Raw genomic sequence first — 21,735 nt, 5'->3', positions numbered from 1 at the left:
GTAGCTTCGTAGTGAACAGTTTGTTGGGGGAAATTTACGCGTCGAGCCAACTCGAGAGAGAAAACTCTCACTTCAAGAAGAAAGGCCTTCACTCAACATTATCAAATAGGCAACAGGCTCACTTCACTCCAAGGGCCACAGACAGGCCTATTTTACTTCGACAACCACCAACAGAACTCTCAATACTCCAAACCATCAACGGCAATTAACTCGGCTAGGATTCGGATATCCGCAATGGCTACGAAAAGTCAAAACAACATCGACCTTGAAGGCTAGGCGCGCAAATCTTAAAGCAAAAGGATAATCGCGCACAGGCCAACCGCTTACAGAAAACAATTTTTACCCTGATAAAACTGAAGCTCACTCTACAGAAGGCAGAACAATTCGGCGAATGGGATAAACACCTGCGTGGTACACCGGCCAAGGACGATCTCCTAAAACTCATCAACAAAGGCCCACCCTGCGCCGAGGTAAAGGGATCAATGAAGGCAGATGACTGAATGATACTGTCAACAGAAGTAGCAAGATGGCTATGGGATAACATCAACGTGAGTGTACAAAGAAAACCAAACTTCAAGAAATCTGTGAAATCAAGTCTGAAACGGCCCGACTTGGGGTACGGTAAATCTAAATTCAAGAAGTTGCAAAAGAGACTCATTGATTTGAAACTCTCAAGAAAAGGTTGGACGCTAGCGACCTCGGGAACAGCAGATCTCGAGCACCGAGGAACCTTCCTGGGAGACACGTACCGTGGGCAAACAGAACCACGAACAGAGACAGGTAATTTCTAAAATGAGCAAAACTGTATTAATTCAGGCTCAAAAGCAATCAACAAAAATCAACACGGCATTTCTGAAAGGTCTAGAATTCGAATATAAGCAGAAGCCGAGCGTAGTCGAACGCCGTATCACTGAACTATCAAGCTAATTGAACGACTTCAGACGTAAACCTCCAGCTGGGAGACTCGCAGCAACGGTCCCAACATCTAGGACTTATAGTTAATATCCACTTAGCCCACACGCCCCGAATCCACCGGCCAAAGAGGGGAGAAGAGAGAAGATCATATTGACATGTCGGATGATTTCCAACCGGAGGACCACAAGATTCACTACGGCCCAGACGACTTAAAATCAAACCAGCCAGCCTCAATCGGAGAACATCCTGGCGAGAGCTACGGGTGCGCTTCAGCGCGGAGTGTTCCGACGTCTGTATCCCCAGTAGACATAGTTCAGACCACCGCATTGGTTACCTTTCCAGCTATCGGCAAGTAGAAGTTTCCTTCCTCACCCTTCACCAAATCGCTAAATTTTCCAACGGTTACCCAGCAGCAACAGGGACTACTCCAAGGGAATAGCAAGGGAGCCAAAACAGACAAGATCCATCTCTAAACCCGTACTCTATATCTCCCACCAGTGACTTGGCTTTTTCGGTTTACACCAAAGATTCTTATTAAGGTGATCTTGGCACATAAGCTCCTTATATCGCTGATTCCTAAGGTATGAAAGGTTACAAGACCGCAGTATATGTAGCGATGAGTTTTCAAAACTGGTTCGTGCACTAGCCTTCCCATCGTGCATGTTGGGTTTACCGGTTTCTTTAGCTTTGGATTCTTCACAATGTAACTTCCATTGAGGATCGTCGGGACTAAAACCAGGTCCTAGGTTGATCCATTTTGTCATTATCAGAGCCAGATCTGTTTGGCAGTCACAAATTTCAATACGAAAATGAGTCTCGCACCCGTCGGACACATAAGTGTAAGAGGAAGAAGGAGCTGTCTCTCCATCACGGTGAGCCCGCACAATAGGGTTCACAATATTGGCAAACTCCTCTCTTGAGGTATGCTGGCAAATGTGCATCATGTCAAATAAGCGGCTCTTTTGTGATATCCTTGGGCTGAAGTACATCAAATAGCGCTTACTACGTTGAGCAAACATAATTTGTTGAATCCTTATAACAAGACTCGGGGGCCAGGTGAATATATTCGCGTCAAGCGACCAAAGCAAAGCAAATCGAGGCTTAGGTGATCCTAAGTGGTGGAGTTCAACTTCGGTGTGGGTGATATCATCCGTGCTAATACCAAATTGCGGGCCATAATAGAATCTCTTCATAGCAAGTTGAAGATGAAAGAAAAACAATCCAAAAGGGTCATGAAGGGAGAAAGAGCCATGTGCTATGAATTGCAATGAACGATCCTGATGCCATCTTGGAGTCTTGGAGCATTGCACAGTGCAACATACCCCACATGCCAGGCCAGAAGCGTAGCCTTTTGAAGTATCATACTTATGAAGGATATGACAGAAGTAGCAAGTAAAGTAGCACGGTGAGTCTCGTTCCAATCGGATTAGAAGAGAAAGCTTTTCATTTCCTAATGGGAGACTGGGATCGTTTCGAAGGTAAAGAGTAGCAAAGAGTCGGCGGCTGCAGAGTGAAATGCAAATCACATCCACCCAAGATAGAAGGCCAGCTATCAATGACAATAGCTCGGGAGGGAGCCCAACTGATGTATTCTGATTAGCTATCTCAGCTGGGGTAAAATTGCTCCGCAGTCGGGATTTCAACGATGAGAAGATGGAAGAGACTGGGAGGAATGGCATTTTGGATAATCTGTGGCTTGATATGTAGGCTAAGAGCACTCGAGGTTGTTGAGTCTGGTTCGACCGGGCGATATGGATTTTAATAAAAGGGTGTCCAGGTGGAATCCATGGATGTTGAAGACGCATACCTGACGTATGTACTCTGTAGTGACATGCACATGTGGATAGTTCCAAGGTTAGAACACTAATGTTGGAAGGTTCATGTTCCAAATTATCCGAAAACTCCGTTCAGTTGCTGGCAGATTAAGTTGCGATTACTGAAAAGGTAGATATAGGCAGAGATCAAACTACTAGTCACTAAATGCATGAAAGTTGATCTTTTACACAATCAATTGTTCAACTTTTAGGACCGGTTTTGTAGATCAATGAAAGGTGTCAGAGCCCCCAGCCAAATTATACTTTGCCAGATTTGAGGTTTTCAAATAACGGCCAAGCGACCCGTGGACGGTTCTTGTACTGTATATTGAATTTAAGAGGTCCGAGTCTTCAATGTTCAAATGTTTGAGCGCTGCTATTTGGACACCCCAAGAATACTAAAAGGACACCCTTCGCTTAATTAGGCTTAGCGTATACACCTCCGTACACATCTCGCTGCCCAGGTGCCGCCAATGTAATTAATCAGTCACATCAATATCCACGGACTCCTCATCTACGACCTCTACCTTCTACCTTGCCGTTATTAATTGATAAAGTAAAATTAACTAAAGGAAATAGCAGCTTGAGATTAGGAAGCTAAGGGGAAATTCATTTAGGATATTATAGCCTTTGTGAATAGAAATTAAGTAGCTGGAGAACTTGAAAATGTTAGTCTTCAGGGCTTGCCTATTCCTTTTTACCTTAATAGGTATGTTTAGAGAATATTGTGTAGATTTGAAAATGTACTGGCTTAGGCTAATGCTTCGGTTATACTACAAGGGTCATTGAAAGTAGGCTTATTTATAAAATCATAGGCTATAGAAGAGCTATTGTTAGCGACGGTAAGATATTAGCTAAGGAGGAGTGGTCAGAAATGGATGCTATTGGTGTGGCCGAGTAATTACATTGGTGGCAGCGAGACATGTATAGAGGTGTATACGCTAAGCCCAATCAAGCGAAGGGTGTCCTTTTAGCATTCTTGGGGTGTCCAACTAGCAGCGCTCAAATGTTTTGGCTATGTTGGTTAGCGTACCCGAACACGTCACGGTGTCACATAACAGAAGATTATTACTTACTAGGGATCGTATTTCGTAAATATTTTTAAGCGGAAGGAGGTAGATCAAGAGAGTTAATAATATATATGAAACGGGGAGATTTGGAAGAGTTCAATACATACTTTATAATTGGATATGCACGCGGAAGCGAAGGGTGGCCCATCCCAGACCAGATCGCTGTGAGAGCAATAACGTACCTACCGAGAAGACATTAGTATAGGAGGGGAAGACTATATCAGCGGTTCTGGCACATGCAGAACCTCGTGAGGTTCAGGGTGCAAAATACTTAGTGGTGTTCAGGGCATTCAGGTGAAGGTTTGAGTATTAAGGTGGCAGGAGACGACTTCCCATCAAACCTAAAAAGAAACATACAACATGCAACAGCAATTATAAGGTGTTGGTTACCTAGAGCTCAAGAGCTCCAAGGTTTCGTATTCAGGCCTCTTCAGGATAGTCTCGGCAAATCTTCAGCCACCAGAATATTCTTCACCTAAACTTGAAGTCAGACCATGCAGCAAAAGGAGCATTTTCGCTTTCTCAGCCTCTCTCCGCAAAGGTCAGGTCAATTTTGGTCTTCTGTCTTCGTCTCCTTTAGATTTGCACTAAGCTACAATGGGTACCAAGTATGACCCGACGTTAAACTATGAGGAAATATCATGGGTTTTGAAAAGCTCAATAACAACCTAGCTCAACGGAGGATTCTTCGACGCACGGAGGCTGTCTATGGTCGCAAGCTGCTTCTTTCCTACCAGTCCTTAGCCGTTGCTAGAATGAAGATCTCACTGGCGTACAAACTAATCACTAAAACATGCCTCTTCTTGCCAGGTTTGTCGCTTTTCATTTATAGGCGGTCTTCCCTCCGGACATTGAAACATGCAGGGCTTTCAATATTGGAGTGGGCTGGAAGAGAAATGCACGGCCGGATCAAGGGGAGGCCGACTCTCGGCAAATTGTTAGGATTCTTTAGGCATTTCTGCACTGCCATGACAAGAGAAAGAAGCTTTGAATTCTTAGTCGATACATTTCAATTTATTTGATCCAGATTGACAGATTGATGGGTACCTTGAAAGGCGCTGAATGGTATGCGGATGCGGAGTTGAGCGAGTGAGGCTTATTCAAGGGTGTTTGCCAATGGGCTGCAGGATTCAAAGAGTGGCAACGAGCCAGGGAGTCCACTTGGCCTCGAGTAGTTCCAATTGGCCTGGTACTATCAATTAGGAACACTTCAGAGACAGAGTTGATATTTTGACCGCTTGGAGTGACGAGGTCGCAAGTCGACAGTCCATTCGATTGAGCTCAAATGCTTCGAGATAGTGGCAGAAGATCTTCGATAAGTAAAGAGTCCGTGATTATTCGTCTTGATGTTTCTCACGGTGGAATGAATCAAGTGGAATTCGAATTCCTCAGATTACTGACTAAAAGGACCTGGACCGAGTAATTTTTTGGACTTTTTGACGACAGCCGTAACAGCACTTGAGCGTTCACTGAAGAGGCAGGGAAGAGATTATCCAACTCCGAGTCTACAACAGACTGGATCTGTAAGCCACCAAGCACTGCCTAGGTAGATCCCCTTTCATGTATTTCATTTCCATCCCAGATTATTTCTCCTTCATTGACAGTGCTTCTTCTTTAGGCCATTGCCCAGGTGATTCAAGTTGTCACCTGGCATAAATATGGACAAACAGTAATATGATATATCTCGGCCTGATGAGGCCCCACCAAAAAATAAGTGGGCCCCGGGGATCGGCAACAACATATTTGCATTGGACATTCGTTGAAACACATATTCTGCAGACAGGCCTCCGAGATATGATATACTATTCATGACACCGTGACGGTGAAGCTCTTGAACATAGCGCTACATAGATCTTAGAAAAATGTTATATGACACTTGATTTCAACTCACACCTGGGCAGTAATTAATGGAAGATTTAAATTGTAGTTGATGCACATGTGAATTTGTCAGCCTGACATTATCCATCTCCCCCTCAGCCTTTTTTCCACAGCACCAATAATGCTTCTATCACGCAGAATCGCTCCTGCAGGGCCCCCAAATTCTTGCATGTACCTATGCTATCAGATCCAAGGGCTTTCTTTCTTCACATGTGGTGAAACCTATGAGATCATTGTGTCGCCAACGCCCCTGGTAAAGCCTTCCATGTTTTCCCGATTTTCTGCAACGCCTGCAAAGGCGCGTGGCCGGGCCAAAGGCTCGGGGTCGGAGTTGGCTCGCTCCACCAACAAAACCCATCAAGAGAGTCGTAACTCCGGATATGTTGCTAGCCCGGATCACAAAGTCCTCTCCTTGGCAAAACGACAAAAGGCTGCCAGAGCCTGTGATCGCTGTCGTATACATCGGACCAAGTGTGATGAGCAGAAGCCTTGCACACAGTGCTCGAGCATCAAGGCCGAATGCATTGTTTCCTATGGCCCACCCCGCTCAACCCAGGTAGATAACAGTAATGGTGGCCATGCGCGGCCGGTACCAGAGTCCGTAGCCCATCAAACGTTTTCATTCCCTTCGCCTACTGGCACTCCCTTCCAATATCATGATCTCAACAACGCCAGCGGCTCTACCGCACACACCAATCAGACCAGCCCACATGTCCCTCCCGCTAGCACAACCAGCCCACAGCAGAGTTTATGGGCGACCAATACCCCACCAGAGACCGTCCCAGATGAGATTTTCAATGTCGCTCATCTCCATGGATTCTTTGATAGCGGGCAACCGGCGCCCTCATCTTCGTCCGCCTCTGCTGGTTGCCTCTTCCACCAGCTTCCATATTCCGCGGTTCCTTCGGGGATTTGCCTCCTTTCGTCTAACCCATTATTAAGGACTCAACGAAGTTATTACCTTAGATTGTTCTGGGACACATGTCACCCCCTTCTCTTCATCATGAATGAGATGCAGTTTGCGGAGCTTGATTCCTTATCGCCACCAACGATATCCGACAAATATTCGGCAGGACACGCCCTGGTGGACTCCATGCTCGCTCTGGGCATACAACACAGTCATACTACTGGCCTCGCCGGGCGCATATTAGGAGCCCAGCAACCCTCAACGGAAGCCGGCTGGCCTGGCTTCGAATATTTCGATCGTTGCCGTGAATGCATGAGGGCAAACACACAGGTAACACTCGATATCCTACGATGCCATAGTTTAATGATAGTATACCTGATGAAAGGCAATGCCTTTCGAGACTCATACAGCCTCCTGGGCATAACCATACGCAAAGCGTACATTGCAAAGCTCAGTCGACCACCCCCAAGCCATTTACCGGAATGTGAAAAGACTGCGCACATGCAGCTGTGGTGGATGCTTTTTTGTCTTGACCTCCAGTGCTCATTGCAGCTTGACATGCCGACCGCCAGTCAGGAGAGTTTGGTAAAATGCCCACTCCCCACTGAGGATGCTCTCAATCGTTACATTTCCTGCCCCGGCCATCTGGAGGAGAGCGTGAGCCCTTACATATACACCACTTGCTTGATGAACCTCGCCCTCATCGTAGCCGACATTGCCGCGTGCTTTTTGGCTGCAGACTTGGATGAAGACGACACAGGTAGTCCAGCCGCTTTGGAACAACACGCCCTGAAACTTTCCTCCACTCTTCAAAGGCTTGAGATCTGGCACGATCACCTACCCTCAGAAGTGCGACTAGCACAAGGAGGGAGGGGGTTCGTTGACCCCGAAGTTCTTGACTTTGTTCCCGATCCTTCACTACCGGTCTGGCTCCAGAGGCAAAGAGTGCTCTTAGAGCTCCACTATCACAACACGTATAATCTCATCCAGCGCCCGTTCATATGTATTCGCTACACGCACTCCAGCGTTCCGAATGGTGTGGCGACCCCGCTTGACACCCGACAACCACAGACCGAACTACATATGAGTAGTGCTTTACATCACTCAATCATGGTTGTCGATAAAGTGTTTACCATATGCTCCACCTCTGAACTCCTATACGGGTGGTCAGAGGTCTTACAGCCACTTTGGAACGCGACCTTGACAATTATGGCTTATGTGTATGCAAAGACACTGAGCTTCGAGGTGCCGCGTGCTCTTGAATCTCTCAAGCGTGCTCAGGCTGTTATCGAATCCTTCTCTTCCACCTCCCTCAGTGCTCGCTCTGTAAAGAACGTCATAAATTCACTTGTCAGTAGCCTGCAGAGCATGTCGGCTCAAGGGCCAGCTACGGCCCCTAATGAAGATGTGATGGGCTGGGATATTTTCACATCCCTGCTTGAGAGGCAATCGTGCCCATCCGCCCTGGACACAACTCTCCATCCTACGATATCCACCGTGGAATGTTCTTCCCACCCTTAGGACCGTCTGCCTCACGAATTTAAACTTCAAATCTCGATCCAGTGACTGTATCATTTGACAACGAATTAAGTGTGTGATTGACCGAGCACCCCATCCTCTCCCCATCCAGAAAGGGTGAATCGAGGCCTATAGGCGGAATCTTCCTTCCTTTCCTTTTTCGCAAGGGAGCACCAGTACGAAATGAAATTGTTTCATATAACTTGCAGTGCCATCACTGCGGAAAGATTTTGGTGATGCAGGATACGGAATTCAATACCTACTAGGTATACGCATGAGCTAAATTCTAGATTGAAAGGGCTTGAATAGATGAGATATATTGCGGCGCACTCGCCTGAGTGATTCGCAAGGTCAATTAATGATCGAACGTTCATATTTGGATCTTTTGAGAGACATCCAATATTTCTTTATTCCCCTTACAGGTACGCCCCACTTTATTAATGCCCATGGTCCAAAACTGGGGGATTCGCATTTTCAAAGCAAACCTTGACAGAGTTGACAGGGTTCCAAGATTAGATCCACGAATTCTCTGTCAAAGATCAATTCCAAGGTTCTCCATAGGATGGATCAGCCAGCTCTGAAGGGATTCACGTACGCACCCATAGTGTTTGGGCAGATGCAAAATGCATCAATGGGCCCTGAAGCAATCCATTCCTCATTCCAATCCATCGCTGAAAGCTGCTCATTCTATGGATGTATTATCTAGCTATCATCTATCTTCACGAATCCCAAGCTCGCTCCAAATAAACATTGGAATTCATACACATACATACAAAATATATCACAGTAGACCAGACCAAGTACAATACCCCTTGCACCTCCAGCCAATCAAAGAAGTTCCTTCGTTCAAGTTTCCCTTCCTCGAATATAGGACTTGAGGATTGGCCATGCACGGCTTTCTCTTCATCAGTGAGTGGATGTGACATCTCGTCATTTGAGGAAAACTTAGACCGAACTCGAAGTGTGCCACCATACGTGTAGAAGACAAATGGAATGGGTATTAGAAGCACACCTATTTCTCCAATAAGCGACCCAGCCCAGCCCACACCGAGAGCGTTGAACATATAGTGAGTGAAGAGTGGCGAAGCAGCGGCTCAGGCCGATTGCAGGACGGTTTTTGCTGCCATAGCCGATGCCGCATACATCAGATATGAGTCCATGATATAGTTGATGAAACAGACAAAGATGAGGAGAATTGAGGTTGAGAGGAAGGTGCCTGCTACTTTCGGGGACAGCCCAGTGAACTGAGCTGTATTCCGCTGTCCAAGCGAACCAGAATATTGTCACCGCGAACATGACTCCACCTACCATTGCTCCAGGAAGACGATCTTTTGGGACTGGGTTCCGTGTTTGGGGCTTTCTAAGCTGGATCTGGCTATTGATGAACAGTGCCAGTCCCCCGATACACGCGCCAATGACAGTGCCAATCAATGGCAGTTCGCCGACGCCCACATTCCAGCGACGGCCATAGTATTTTGGATAGCGGCACCCAAAAGAATGGGCCGGCGCAGTAACCTAGGAGGAAGAGGGTGGTGACAAGACCGGCGGCCTCGGTCGAGACATGCAGATCTTCACTGACGCCTTCAAAGGACCCAGATAGTGCAGATGATGCGAAAGTTGCGATCATCACCAAGGAAATTGCGACAGCGGTAATATAACAATTGCGTCCAAATGAGTAGTCTCGAGGGTTGTCGGGGTCATCTGGACCAAATTCTAAATGACCATCTTTGGCGAAGAAAAGCTGCTCATTTGGTCCTCCTGCAGCTTTTGAGCTGGGCGTTCGAAAGTCACGCCTCACGAAGTCCATTATCCTTATTCAGCGTCAAAACTGCTGTCGTGTCGAACAAGCTGGAAATACTAAGTTGAGCGCTGAAGGTCAAAGGTATTTTGAACCAATCCAATTTCCGACATGTGTCATTTGATACATCTTCTATATGATGACGGATGATCACCCGCCCCATTCTGTCGTCGAAAGAGTTAAAAATCGAATCTTGAACCATTTCTAATCTGTTTGTTTGTCAAGCTTCCGCTTTGGGTATTCCGGGAGCTAAGTTCCCAATCCGGTAATTATCGGGTCCTTAGTCAGCTGCACCCCAGACTTCTGCTCCTAATGCGGGGCCAAATGTCCCGATCAGGTAATTATGTGGCATCGTTCCGGAGCCCCTGATTGGCCTGACTCCCCTCGGAACTATACCGCTGACGAATACCGCTATGCTCATTGTTGATGTCCAGGTGCACATCTACCAGATTATTAAATCTAATACTAATTAGTAATGGACGCCCGGAGAGACTGACTTCATTACTGGTAGTAGACGGATTCCAATTCTACCACTGGCACTAAAATCGCCGATTAATAATGGTAATTCTTCTACCAGCCCTGGCCCGGGAGCGTTGTGAGCGTCCAGAGGTCTATATATTGGTCGGGGTTCCTTCGATCCGTATTTGAAGGTTCGCAACATCAACGCATCCAGAGGCTTTTGTTAGTAAGCGACCATTAACATCCCCTCATTTCCCACCTTCAAGTTCTTCAAAGCCAACATCACCGATCGACTCCAAATTCTCCACGATGACAGTATCAGACGCCCCAGTTAAGACCTCTACCTATCTTGAGGCTGTGAAACATCGTCGTACCGTGTACGGCGTTACCGATAACATTTTAGTCAACGATGATCGCATTATCGAGATTGTAAATGAAGTCATCCAAACCATGCCTTCGTCGTGGAATGTGCAGAGCACCCGCATTCTGGTGACGCTGGGCAAGGAACACAAGAGGTTCTGGGATGCGGTTACCACTGCTGCTAAGCCATTCATTCTCAAAAACCAAGGCGAGGAGGATTGGAAACGTAATGAAGATCGTTTCAATTCATTCCAGGCCGCCTATGGTACAGTGAGTATCTTCCTATTGTATTTATCGGGAACGGCAATTCCGGATATTCCATGCCCACGAGTTCTCTCTTCTCACACAAGGCTAAAAACGTAATGTAGATCTCTGTCTTCGAGGACCATGCAGCTATCAAGAAACTCCATGAGAAGTTCTCCAAGTTCCCCATCACCGTCTTTGAGGGGTTTGCCGAGCGCTCCAACGCTATGCATCAGATTACACTTTGGACTGCCATTGAACTCGAAGGCCTCGGTGCTAGCTTGCAGCACTCACACTTTGTGCCAGGTGTGGAGGACGGAATCAGATCTGCATTTCAACTTCCCTCGTCTTGGTCCGTGAGGGCGGAGATAGTGTTTGGCGGTCTATCAGGCGAGCGACCGACCGTCCCGGAGAAAGAACCCGTCTCCACTACTGTGAAGATCTACAAATAACGGCCCTGAGACTCTTCAGCAATTTCTCGACAGCATTATATTGATGCAATGGGTTCTGGCTGCGCCAGTTGTCACTTGAAGGTAACACTCAACAGATGATCTTGAAAGGGGGAAATCTCACAGGGGCTCTCACGGGGGCTCTTGCGTCCCCTGTTTTCATTTTTCGCCTTCATGTCGCTCTCTTATCTTATTACTTCTCGCTCTCCTTTTTTACCAATAGGCTTTTCCATCATTCAATGCATTGAAATATCCGTTTTGGTCACGCTAGTGTCAATAATATGAGTTACATCCAATGCACAATGTTTTAGAATATTTTCGCTTCGTCCTACTAGAATAAAATGATTGGATGCAAACTCAGAGTAGCGAGTACGTATACTGAGATAATACAAATCTCACTGACTGCAAACAACAGCACAGTGAGTGTGATCTACCTCAGTGCTGACGTGAAGACCGGGCATGTGGTAGAAAGCGCTGGTAGGAAGAGTAGACTATTGGTCACTTTCAACTGGGCCCCATTAAAATGTTTGCCCTTTGAAATTTCACTCATTGGGTAGGGAATAGAGCAGAGGAGCCACAAACTATGGATTAAAAGCGTCATCTTATTTGAATTAACGTACGTGAGTGGCTCCGCAGAAGTTGTGGAAATCAGAAAAGGCTGCCATGGTTGTGCTGTATTCCTACGACGTCGTAGCGCTTTGAATTTCCTTCCGCGGCAATTGAAAAGGTGGCGCAGCTGAAGGTGATTCTGTGGAACTATCGGACGACATTGCGTGGCATGGTGACGAAGTCCGCTGTTGCGAGGATGAAGAAGTGGGTGGTGGCTCTGCTGGCTGTCATGAGAGGCGAGCGCAGTGGGTCACCTGGTGGTGGCTCGACTGGTCAGCTAGGCTGTCCCGAGGAGTTGGCGTTCGAGACTCGAACAAGTTGGTAAAAGAGAATCGGGCTGGAATCGGGCTACTCCAGGGGACCCACGGATGCTGGGGACATGCTACCAAAATGTTACGATGTAGACCTGTTAGGAGGTGTGCCTATGGAACAGCTACAGGAAAGAACACGTATGGGGGGAAGCGCGCGGAGGGGAAGTCTGCCCCGACACGTCGAGAGCTATCTACCTAGCCACCTTGGTCTGAACTATACAGACCACGTGATCTAACAAGACCTTCTTTTTCTACTTGGAACGCAGTGGTTTTTCGAGTTTTCTCACCATCTGGCAGAATACTCAGAGAACACAGATTTACCAATAGACTATATCTTTCTTTCATTCATTACATCTAAACATGCACATATCAATATATCCCGCTTTATTCAGCTATCCCTTTACTTCTATTTTAGATATCTCTCACTTTAGATATCTGTGGGGTTACCAGTTGCATAGATCCAACTATATAGTACCTAGCTTTCCCCTCTAGGTATTCATATAGGTAACCATGTAGGTAGCCCTGTAGGTCCTTATATAAAAAGAGGTGTCGGTCATTATGTAGAACATCCCAAGGTCTCTCTCTGAGAGGATGTGGACACATCTAGCCAGGCACTCGCGTGCTGAGGACATACCTTTCCCAATTTCAAATGCTCGCTGCTTCACTGGCAGTGCCACGCGAAGAGCGGCGTGAGGACTTGTGTTCGTGTTACATCGCCATATGTTCAGTGCTGTGCAAACTGCCATTGGCGGGACCAGGATGATCGATGTGTTATCAACCCAATGATACCAGCCTGGCTCCCTCCACTACCCCGTCCACTGATCAGTCGTGGTGGTCCTGACAATGGTCCTGATAGTATTCCTACCAATACTACTCAACCCATTGGTCATTACTCAAATTTGGGTACGTCAACCCAAGGTACCCAAGCCATCCGACCTACATCCCATCACCGTAGAGGATCTTCATCATCATCCTCTATCTCTTAAAACATCTCGTCGTCGTCAGCAGCGAGGGATCCCATCCTCTTCCCCCTCATATGCAAGATCTTTACGCCGCCACCAGGGAGGAATGTCTTCCTCATCCTCTTCACGTACTGTAGTCCCAAATGCATGCCAATCCCTGGCGGAGAACCTGGATCGCAATTCTCGCCAGGTTGAAGAGTTGTGATTGCAAAGCGCGGAATCGATCAGGTTATCGGTTGCCGGTTTCCCAACCTCCCGTGATTCTTTCCAAGTTTTTAGAGCATTCCAAAATCGCTCAGCTCAAAGCGATTGGAATGATAGTACCTTAGCTGAGGGTGATTTGGGAATAGGAATGATGGTGAAGAAGAGCATGAGTAGAAGGGACTCATGGCCTGGTTTATCTTTGTGGCAAGTGTCCACACTATTTCTTTTCCTGTTTTTCTGGAAGTTCTTATGTGGCATGGGTCATCAAGACTTATCATCAGACCACAGCTCAGTCTGACAGATGAAAACTTTATGAAAGGCCCTTCGCCTTTATTTCATTCTTGGTGATAGTAAGTCGAAGGAAAAAAACATTTGAATGGTACGAAACAAAAGGAAACAAATGAAATAGCCCCCCCCCCCCCAAAGTCCCCAGCACTCTCTTTGCAGAGCTCAACAGCTTCCTCATGAATCCTACCACTCATCGTCGGTATCCTCGATATCAAGCTCCTCCTCGCCACCCATATCTTCCTCCGACTTGGACACCACCTCAGGCTCACCATCATGAGATTCAGACCCAGACGTGAAACCTGCAGATCTAGAATCCTCAGATGGCAGGTCCTCAACCTCCGTCTGCTCAACCTTAGACTCTGCAGGTATGGAATCCTTGGCCTTCTCAGAATCCGCTATAATCTTCACTGGCTGGATGGTCCGATCGCTGTTCCCTTGATTAGCCCACTGGGATATCTGCTGAAGTGACGAAAGCTCGGAAATAGTATGGTTCAAGCGGTTCAAACCAAGCAACTGAAGAGTATCATTGAAGCGCTTAACGCGCTGGTCGTAGGTATTCTCGGGACCACAGTCGAGAACCGAGGCACTGAACACAAAGCACTTCGGATGGGCATCGCCGATACAGCAGCCATCCACAAGAGTTTCATTAGGTTCACAGTTGGCCTCAGACTCACAAACTTGGTCTCTTTATTGTACACGGTAGGCTTGTTGCAGGATGTCGGGGGTGTCAATTTGACGCAAAGGCTGGACGATCCAGTGCCGTCCCATTTGAACCCTCTCTCTTCACCGCACTTTGGCACCTCTTCCTCGATACAGTTTCCATCTTTGAGAGACTGGTAGTCCTCACATCTTGGGGGAGCGCCGCATGTGTTTGTACCGGGAATATATGTGGTGCCGGGTGGACATTTTGGTCGTTTGCAGCAGTTCCCGTTTTTCAATTCTTCATCATCTTTGCATGTGGGAACCAATACCTCGAACTCACATTTCCCATTGATCAGTGTGAAGCCATCCTTGCAGTGGAATTTCTGCTCACACTCGCAGGTTGTGGACTGAGCATTATACAAAGCGCCTGATTCGCAGAAAGGCTGTCGCTCCATCAAGCAGGCTCCATTCTTGAACTTGGTGTCTTTCTCGCAATTTGGCAAAACAGAGCATCGGCCAAACGCATCGAGGCTCGCATCAGGCGATTGAGAGGTTTTGCAAATGGGAGGGAGGTCCTTCAAGCACTTCCCGCTCGCAAGTGTTGTACCTGTCTGGGCTCAGCAGCTTGGGGTTTCATCAGCTACACATGCCTCGCCATCGAATGTCCCCTCATTACAGTATGGAACCCTGGCTAAGACGCAGCACTTTGAGTCAAGGATGAAGCCAGGTTCACATTTAGCCTGTACATTTGGGAGAATGCAGACACCATCTCGTAGCACAGTACCCGTTTCACATTCAGGAACATCCTTGAAATAACAGATTCCCCTGGAAGAATCAAATCTGAAGTCCTCTTTGCAGATAGGGCTCTCACGCTGCGTGCAAAGTCCATCGACGAAGTCGTATCCACTTTGACATGTAGGCTCCTTGACACAGACGTCTTCCAAGAGCTGACTGTCGGCAGGACATTGAGGTTCACCCTTAGAACCGGTAAGGCAATCATTGCCACTTTGGTCCAAGCCGGGACCACATTCCCCCGAAACAGTCTTCCCACAAAGCCTTCCATCCCAGTGCATGCCAACAGGGCAACAGCGGGTTGTGTTAGATCCAGAATGGTAAGATATAAGAGTATCTTTCACTCAACTGGCTGGCTCTAATTCAAGAACACACTTCCGCTTGAATTTATCAAAGTGACCTTCTTTACAATCTGTGACTCTTGGACGTACACTTCTTCATATCTGGGTCGTACTCGTCGTCGGCACGAGCGCATGATGGGCCGTTCTTTGAAATACACACATTGCCCTGAATGGAGCTACCGCCTGGACACCGAGGAGCGTCTGCCTGACAAAGCGATAGTTTGTCATTATAGCTTCCTTTGTCGCATACGGGTGGGCTTGTTCCAATACAATGACCATTTTCGAATCTTGTTGCACCTCGACCTCGACATTCTGGTCGCTTTTTGGTGATACATCTACCCTTGGAGAAGTCATATGAGTCGCCGCATTGTGGGCTTTCGATAGATACACAGCTGCGCAGACTATGATCGTATTCGAATCCATCGCCACATTGAGGTTGCCCCACAACACAGGTTTTGTCTTTGAGTTCCGCATGGGTAGGACATTCCGGGCCCTTTGTCGTAAAGCAGTTCATGCCATTTGGAATCCCATCTCCCGGGCATCTTGGTTCCTCTCTCGCATGGCATTTCCCGCTATCAAAATAGCAACCTGAATCGCAGTCAGGGCTTATAACGCAGTCTTTGCCATCGAAATGATAACCGATTGGACAACACTTCGTTTCGCCTGATATAGGATCACGGGAGGTATGGAGTGATTGCAAGAGACTCTTCAGACTGAAGTCATTCTGTTGTTGAAGTGCGACGGAGGTTTTCGCTTGAACTCCCGATGGGATAAAATTGAGAATTGAAAGAAAAATCAAGCAATTGAGCTGCCGCATCATGATGCGCGGTCCTGCTGAAGCGACAGGATCGTACGAGAGCTAATGGATTGAAAGAGCCACTATGGAGCGGGTTGAGGGGATTTGGACGCTCAGTGTGGTGCATCTTCTTCCCTTCATATACTCTTCTTTCTTAACCCTCGTGAATTTCCTCAGCTGAGCAAAGGAAGAAAAGATTTGATGAAGGGACAAGATAGCCGAGATTCAGCTCTGCTTGGAATCGCATCGATGACCTCTCATCGCCTGGAATAACCAGATTCGCCTGTTCTCTACCTTCCCCAGCGGCATCCAAGTCATTTTCCTCCTTTTAATGACGCACCCTCGTGGATTCTTACCGTACCAGGCCAGCTGAAAATTGCATAGCGCCGCCATGACTTCAATCAAACTAGGCAAGCGCAAATGGGACGATAAAATGAGGAAATAGGAAAATATGCAAACATTCTGATTTTCTGATGATCGAGGCTTCAGGAGAATTCTGTACGCCATGGAAAGACCGCGAAGAACTCGATTTGAATTACCTCCGAACGCAAGACCCGTAAGTCAACTAACGAGTGGCTTGATCAGGGGTGCGAGCTCAGATAAGCCCCAAAGATGCTATCAGGGAATAATGAACTGAATAGGCTAGTTTGTTGCGAAGGGTAGTTGCGCACGGCACTTCCGGCATGGCCGACGATCCTCAATTCGAATTAACATTGACATCCAAGAACCTTTCTTCACTTGCTAGACTGCACATTTGAAGATTTGGGTCATAATTGGCTTCCTTGAGGTGCAAAATGCCCAAATCTCCCAAGCCATTATACTGAGCGGCAATCTGTGAGGCAACTCACATATGATGGCTTTTTTCCTTATGTCAAGGTCATCGTTAGAAGATAACCCAAAGCCGACAAAGTTTCGAAACGCTAAAATCAGAAACTAGTCAAGTCTAGAGAATGGCGGCGCGCCCAAAGCCCAAGCCGCCCATTGAACCGCATCTTATTACCTATCTCTGACTTCCGTACTGTGGTTGGTGCTTTTTTATCACCCGAAGCCAATTAGCTATGCCTACTACAGCTCAGCCTAGGACTCGAGCCTGGATCTGGAGAGAACCAATCAATATGATTCGATTGTAATCGCAGTAGGTGAAAATTACAGTCAATCACACGGGTAATCCCGCCGAACTGTCTAGTGGCATGGTGGTTCGTCAATTGTCTTTAATAATCGATGGCGCAGGAACTCTGCAGATAGATGCATGTCATATCTTTCGAATGTTCCAAGGTTGACCTGAGATCTCCTCAAATAATTCTGACTACCTGTGGACACAGGTGGCTATTCTTTCAAACAATTTTACGAAGAAGATAATATTAGTATATGCATCAATATTCCTATGGATATCCTCTAGAACGATTGGGATGCTCACCCGAATCACCTCCACAATGTGCCAAGTACCGGTGGATCTCGTTCGGCTACTTTCTCCACATTCGGTTATTCCCGTCCTTGAAATCCACGTGGCAATCTTCAAGCCCGTTCCATGATATTTCTGCCAATTATTCACAGATTGATTGTCTTACAGTTTTGGAGATGACTCAGATCTATGCGTTCTGGAGTTTTATTGATGATACTCTACTAGTTCAAGCCCCCACTTAGGCACTAGCTTCTCCGAGGTCTTACACAGAGAGCAGCTTATCTAAAAAACATTGAAAGGTTTATCGAAATGACATTCAAGAACGAGCTATCGCATATTCGGTTGTTTCATCAGCTCGGGTTCCTTGTTCTCAATTCCAAAATTGGGCTATCAATAACTTTCATCAATCCAAGACGCATAACCACTCCCCAAAACAGTCGTCTTCGTAACTGCTGCTGATATGGAACTTTCATATACCCTGTCCGAGGTATCCGATCCATCGCCTGCGTTATCAATTTCATAAAAGAGCGGCGTAGCCCCATCAGCCAAAGTTGTCCACCCGGCTGAATTGATCAGACTTCCTAGGTCAGAGTTCTGATAGATGACGCGTGCAAGAACACGCCACGGGCGACCTAGATAGACTTTGCCATCGAGATCCAATCCAGATTCAGCCTTAATGTTGCAGTGATCGATTGCATACCACGCGGTATCACTGGATTCTTCCCGAGAGTTTGCGGTGATCGAGCCGGAGCCCGTGGAAACGATGTCGCATTCACCGAACCAGGCAGATGCGTCGCCGAAAATGTAGTCATCAGCTCCTTTTTTCTATATTAGCTCTCAAAGATGTAGCAAGTATTCTGAGATTTGAGCGGTATCAGACCTTCAATCAGACAGTTGGAGTAATACTGTGTTCCGGCCTTAGCGTAGAGAGTGTCCTGATATCCAGAGAACTGACAACCATAGAACCCGAGCTGCTCGGCATTTCCGACGAGTCTATAGTGGAAGCATTAGTATTGATTTGGTACCGTACACAGGTTGAGTATCTATTTCTTACGCCACTGCTTGTGCGCCCTCGCCGTATCCATTCTCAACATTGATGTTATACATCTTGAATCCATCCGAGACGACATTCACAGTCGCGCTCAGATCCAGGCTTCCCGCATCCTCGGACGAGATAGTGTGCGTAATTGTAACTGTATTATCTTTGTATGTCCCTGAGTCCGTCGTCTCACCGTAAAGGGTCAACGTACCTCCGAAGTCGATTGTTAGTTGTTCTTCATATGTGCCACTATAGACGAAGATGCATGCTGATGTGGATGAAGAGTCAAGTGCATCAAGAGCATTGCCTATTGTGGAGTATGTACCATCGGAGCCAACTGATAAACAGCCTGATGGTGGCGTGGTTCTACTCACGTCGTTTCGGCTGTGGAGCTTGGAAGGCCTGCCTGTGACCAATGTGGCGAGTGACAAGGCTGACAAGAGCGGAAGGGAATGCATTGTATTGAAGGGGTGTTGGTCGGGCCCGGGGGCTGTAGTAGATAGACTCGAAAGAAAACTTCGTGTTCATATGTCCCTTTTATACGACAATAATCTGCTCTTTCTCCGTGTTGCTTTCAGTTCTCGGAATCTCGATATATTTCAGCAAGCGTTGTTAAATGCACCCTCCCGACATTTCCAACGGACATTTCTTGTCCCAATACAACTTAGCCTATAAGCCATTATATGTGTAAAATGCGTGCCAAGGTATTTATCCACATGCAAGACCTGCATCAAGGAAAAATGTTCGACTGGGGACTCACCAGCTGAACCCCCAATTAGGAAACAGGGGGTGTCCGTTTATAACAATCGGGGGTTCCATTTCACAAAGGTCTCCACAACTGCCAAGTCCCAATTTCGGCTCTTCAAACAAGGAAGTTCGTCCTGAAGCAATAATTATTCCGCGCCCCTGCATTTCCATGAATCGGCAGTTGTTGAAACAAGACCCTGTGAGTACGTTCTGGAATGGGTTTCGGTTAAAAGCAAGCCACCGCGAACCGAAAAGCCATGCCCCGCACTTGCCGTCAGACTAGCTTGAAGATCGTCCATTTTTTGACCCATTATTCGACAGGTGAGAGGCAGGTGAAGAAAATCGAAGGGGCTAATGGCCGTGGAGTTGACACTCATGTGGGGCCGGCTGGTCCTGCATCTCCAGCTCCAGGGGTTGGGTGACAGTCGCTAGGTAAGAGATATTCCTCGAATAAAGATGGTGTTTCACTATGATGCGGCCCAGCCTCCGTGTGATTTTCGTAGTGGATCAGCAGTTTGATGCGGCACTGGCAGTAACGACGACTGTGTTCTAAGTTCGAAGAGAGAGAGAGATATATATATATATATACATATATCTATAAATTGAGGGAAATGTGTACGAGCACAGTGCACATGTGAGTTCGGTAATTTTCAGTTTCTCCAGGGCTGTACAGAGCTATTTGCGTGTGGTCACTGGCATCACCACAGCTTGAAGGAATCATGAATTCGGACAACATGGTCAAGATATTTACCTTCTTGGTCTTTGCTCCATTTGCTGCATCTCTCCCTTCCACTCCAGCTATCCATGCACGCGCATCTACCTGTACCCCAACGGCAGGCGGGTCCTCATCGACGGATGACGTGCCTGCCATAGCATCAGCAATAGCATCATGTGGCTCGGGTGGAACGATCGTGATTCCAGCAGACACCACCTACTATGCCAACAGCGTCCTTGACTTCTCAGGCTGTGTTGGATGCAAGTTCGAGATTGAAGGCTTGCTGAAATTCGCCTCGGATACAGATTACTGGGAAGGCCGGACGGCGATGATGAATGTCGAAGATATCGACGGCATCACGATCACCTCTGTAACTGGCAGTGGGGTCATTGATGGAAATGGACAAGACGCGTAAGTGATAGCTCCAGATGCACCGCTAGGCATATTGAGTTTTCGTCCCTCTTTCATTCGCTAACTCACGCTTCTTCTTCTTCTTCTTCTTCTTCTAGATGGGATCTTTTTGCGTCGGACAGCAGCTATGCGCGCCCAACCCTTCTGTACATAACCGGCGGCTCTGATATAACAGTCTCAAACCTTCGACAGAAGAATCCACCCAACGTCTTCAATTCCGTGAAAGGTGACAGCAAGAACGTTTGGTTTTCAAACTTGGAGTTAGACGCTACATCGAAGAGCAGCAACGCTGCGAAAAACACAGACGGGTTCGATATTGGTGCCAGTACATACGTTACGATCTCGAGCGTCCAAGTCACCAATGATGACGACTGTGTCGCATTCAAGCCTGGCTCAAACTATGTGACCGTTACTGATATTACTTGCACCGGAAGCCATGGCTTATCTGTCGGGTCGCTGGGTTCCAGTGGAGATGATACCGTGAAGAATGTATATGTGTCAGGAGCGAAAATGGTGAACTCAACCAAGGCCGCCGGCATTAAAACATATCCATCCGGTGGAGACCATGGTACCTCAACGGTAACGAATGTCACCTGGAATGACGTGGTTGTTGATGGATGCGACTATGCAATTCAGATTCAGAGTTGCTACGGCGAGGATGCGAGCTACTGTGAAGAGTATCCAGGAGCTGCAGTTTTGACGGATGTTATCTTCCAGGGATTTAGTGGAACAACGTCGGACGACTATGATCCAGTTACGGGCAACCTGAACTGCGGTGCCGATGGAACTTGCGGAGTGACTGTGGTTGATTATACAGTGAAGGCACCCTCTGGGGAGAGTGAGGTACTCTGTGCTAATACGCCTAGTAACTTGGGGGTTACTTGTACATCGGGTGCTTCAGGGTAAACTTTGATAATGTTAATGATATGATTGATCATTTGAATGTTGATCATTCCGGGATTTTTAATCTAATATGTCTGATCGTGTATACCGTCCGAGTCGCCAAGGGAATTCCGTACGGGCAACATCACATCATTCTAGCAGGATGAAATCCTTCACCTGGAA

At 47.1% G+C, this 21,735-nt stretch overlaps 7 protein-coding genes across 7 annotated transcripts; 3 read left to right on the top strand and 4 right to left on the bottom strand.

Moving 5' to 3' along the window:
- Nucleotides 1-5,846: 5,846 nt before the first annotated feature.
- Nucleotides 5,847-8,105, top strand: N7483_012486 (Zn(II)2Cys6 transcription factor; the record flags this gene model as incomplete). Its single annotated transcript, XM_057095913.1, has 1 exon — nucleotides 5,847-8,105. One exon carries the CDS (start codon nucleotides 5,847-5,849, stop codon nucleotides 8,103-8,105), a length of 2,259 nt encoding a protein of 752 aa, XP_056941884.1.
- A 1,372-nt stretch (nucleotides 8,106-9,477) lies between these two features.
- N7483_012485 (uncharacterized protein) lies at nucleotides 9,478-9,909 on the bottom strand (the record flags this gene model as incomplete). Its single annotated transcript, XM_057095912.1, has 1 exon — nucleotides 9,478-9,909. One exon carries the CDS (start codon nucleotides 9,907-9,909, stop codon nucleotides 9,478-9,480), a length of 432 nt encoding a protein of 143 aa, XP_056941883.1.
- Nucleotides 9,910-10,668: 759 nt separating this feature from the next.
- On the top strand, nucleotides 10,669-11,414 carry N7483_012484 (uncharacterized protein; the record flags this gene model as incomplete). The annotated part of the gene is made up of 2 exons (XM_057095911.1): nucleotides 10,669-10,989; nucleotides 11,088-11,414. The coding sequence occupies 2 exons, from the start codon at nucleotides 10,669-10,671 to the stop codon at nucleotides 11,412-11,414; spliced, it is 648 nt and encodes a 215-aa protein (XP_056941882.1).
- Nucleotides 11,415-13,968: 2,554 nt separating this feature from the next.
- On the bottom strand, nucleotides 13,969-15,500 carry N7483_012483 (uncharacterized protein; the record flags this gene model as incomplete). Its single annotated transcript, XM_057095910.1, has 3 exons — nucleotides 13,969-14,385; nucleotides 14,460-15,011; nucleotides 15,072-15,500. The coding sequence occupies 3 exons, from the start codon at nucleotides 15,498-15,500 to the stop codon at nucleotides 13,969-13,971; spliced, it is 1,398 nt and encodes a 465-aa protein (XP_056941881.1).
- Nucleotides 15,501-15,624: 124 nt separating this feature from the next.
- On the bottom strand, nucleotides 15,625-16,380 carry N7483_012482 (uncharacterized protein; the record flags this gene model as incomplete). The annotated part of the gene is made up of 1 exon (XM_057095909.1): nucleotides 15,625-16,380. One exon carries the CDS (start codon nucleotides 16,378-16,380, stop codon nucleotides 15,625-15,627), a length of 756 nt encoding a protein of 251 aa, XP_056941880.1.
- Nucleotides 16,381-18,148: 1,768 nt separating this feature from the next.
- On the bottom strand, nucleotides 18,149-19,255 carry pmeA (putative pectin methylesterase; the record flags this gene model as incomplete). Its single annotated transcript, XM_057095908.1, has 3 exons — nucleotides 18,149-18,576; nucleotides 18,639-18,751; nucleotides 18,813-19,255. 3 exons carry the CDS (start codon nucleotides 19,253-19,255, stop codon nucleotides 18,149-18,151), a joined length of 984 nt encoding a protein of 327 aa, XP_056941879.1.
- A 1,023-nt stretch (nucleotides 19,256-20,278) lies between these two features.
- On the top strand, nucleotides 20,279-21,576 carry N7483_012480 (putative extracellular exo-polygalacturonase; the record flags this gene model as incomplete). Its single annotated transcript, XM_057095907.1, has 2 exons — nucleotides 20,279-20,670; nucleotides 20,769-21,576. The coding sequence occupies 2 exons, from the start codon at nucleotides 20,279-20,281 to the stop codon at nucleotides 21,574-21,576; spliced, it is 1,200 nt and encodes a 399-aa protein (XP_056941878.1).
- Between the last annotated feature and the right edge of the window lie 159 nt (nucleotides 21,577-21,735).

Source organism: Penicillium malachiteum (assembly GCF_028827825.1).
Source record: "Penicillium malachiteum strain IBT 17515 chromosome Unknown utg000005l:1.0-9002435.0:326005.0-9005861.0, whole genome shotgun sequence".
NCBI classification, from domain to species: Eukaryota; Fungi; Ascomycota; class Eurotiomycetes; order Eurotiales; family Aspergillaceae; genus Penicillium; species Penicillium malachiteum.
Note: the sequence above shows the minus strand (reverse complement) of the source record. Positions and strands in the feature narration are given on the sequence as shown.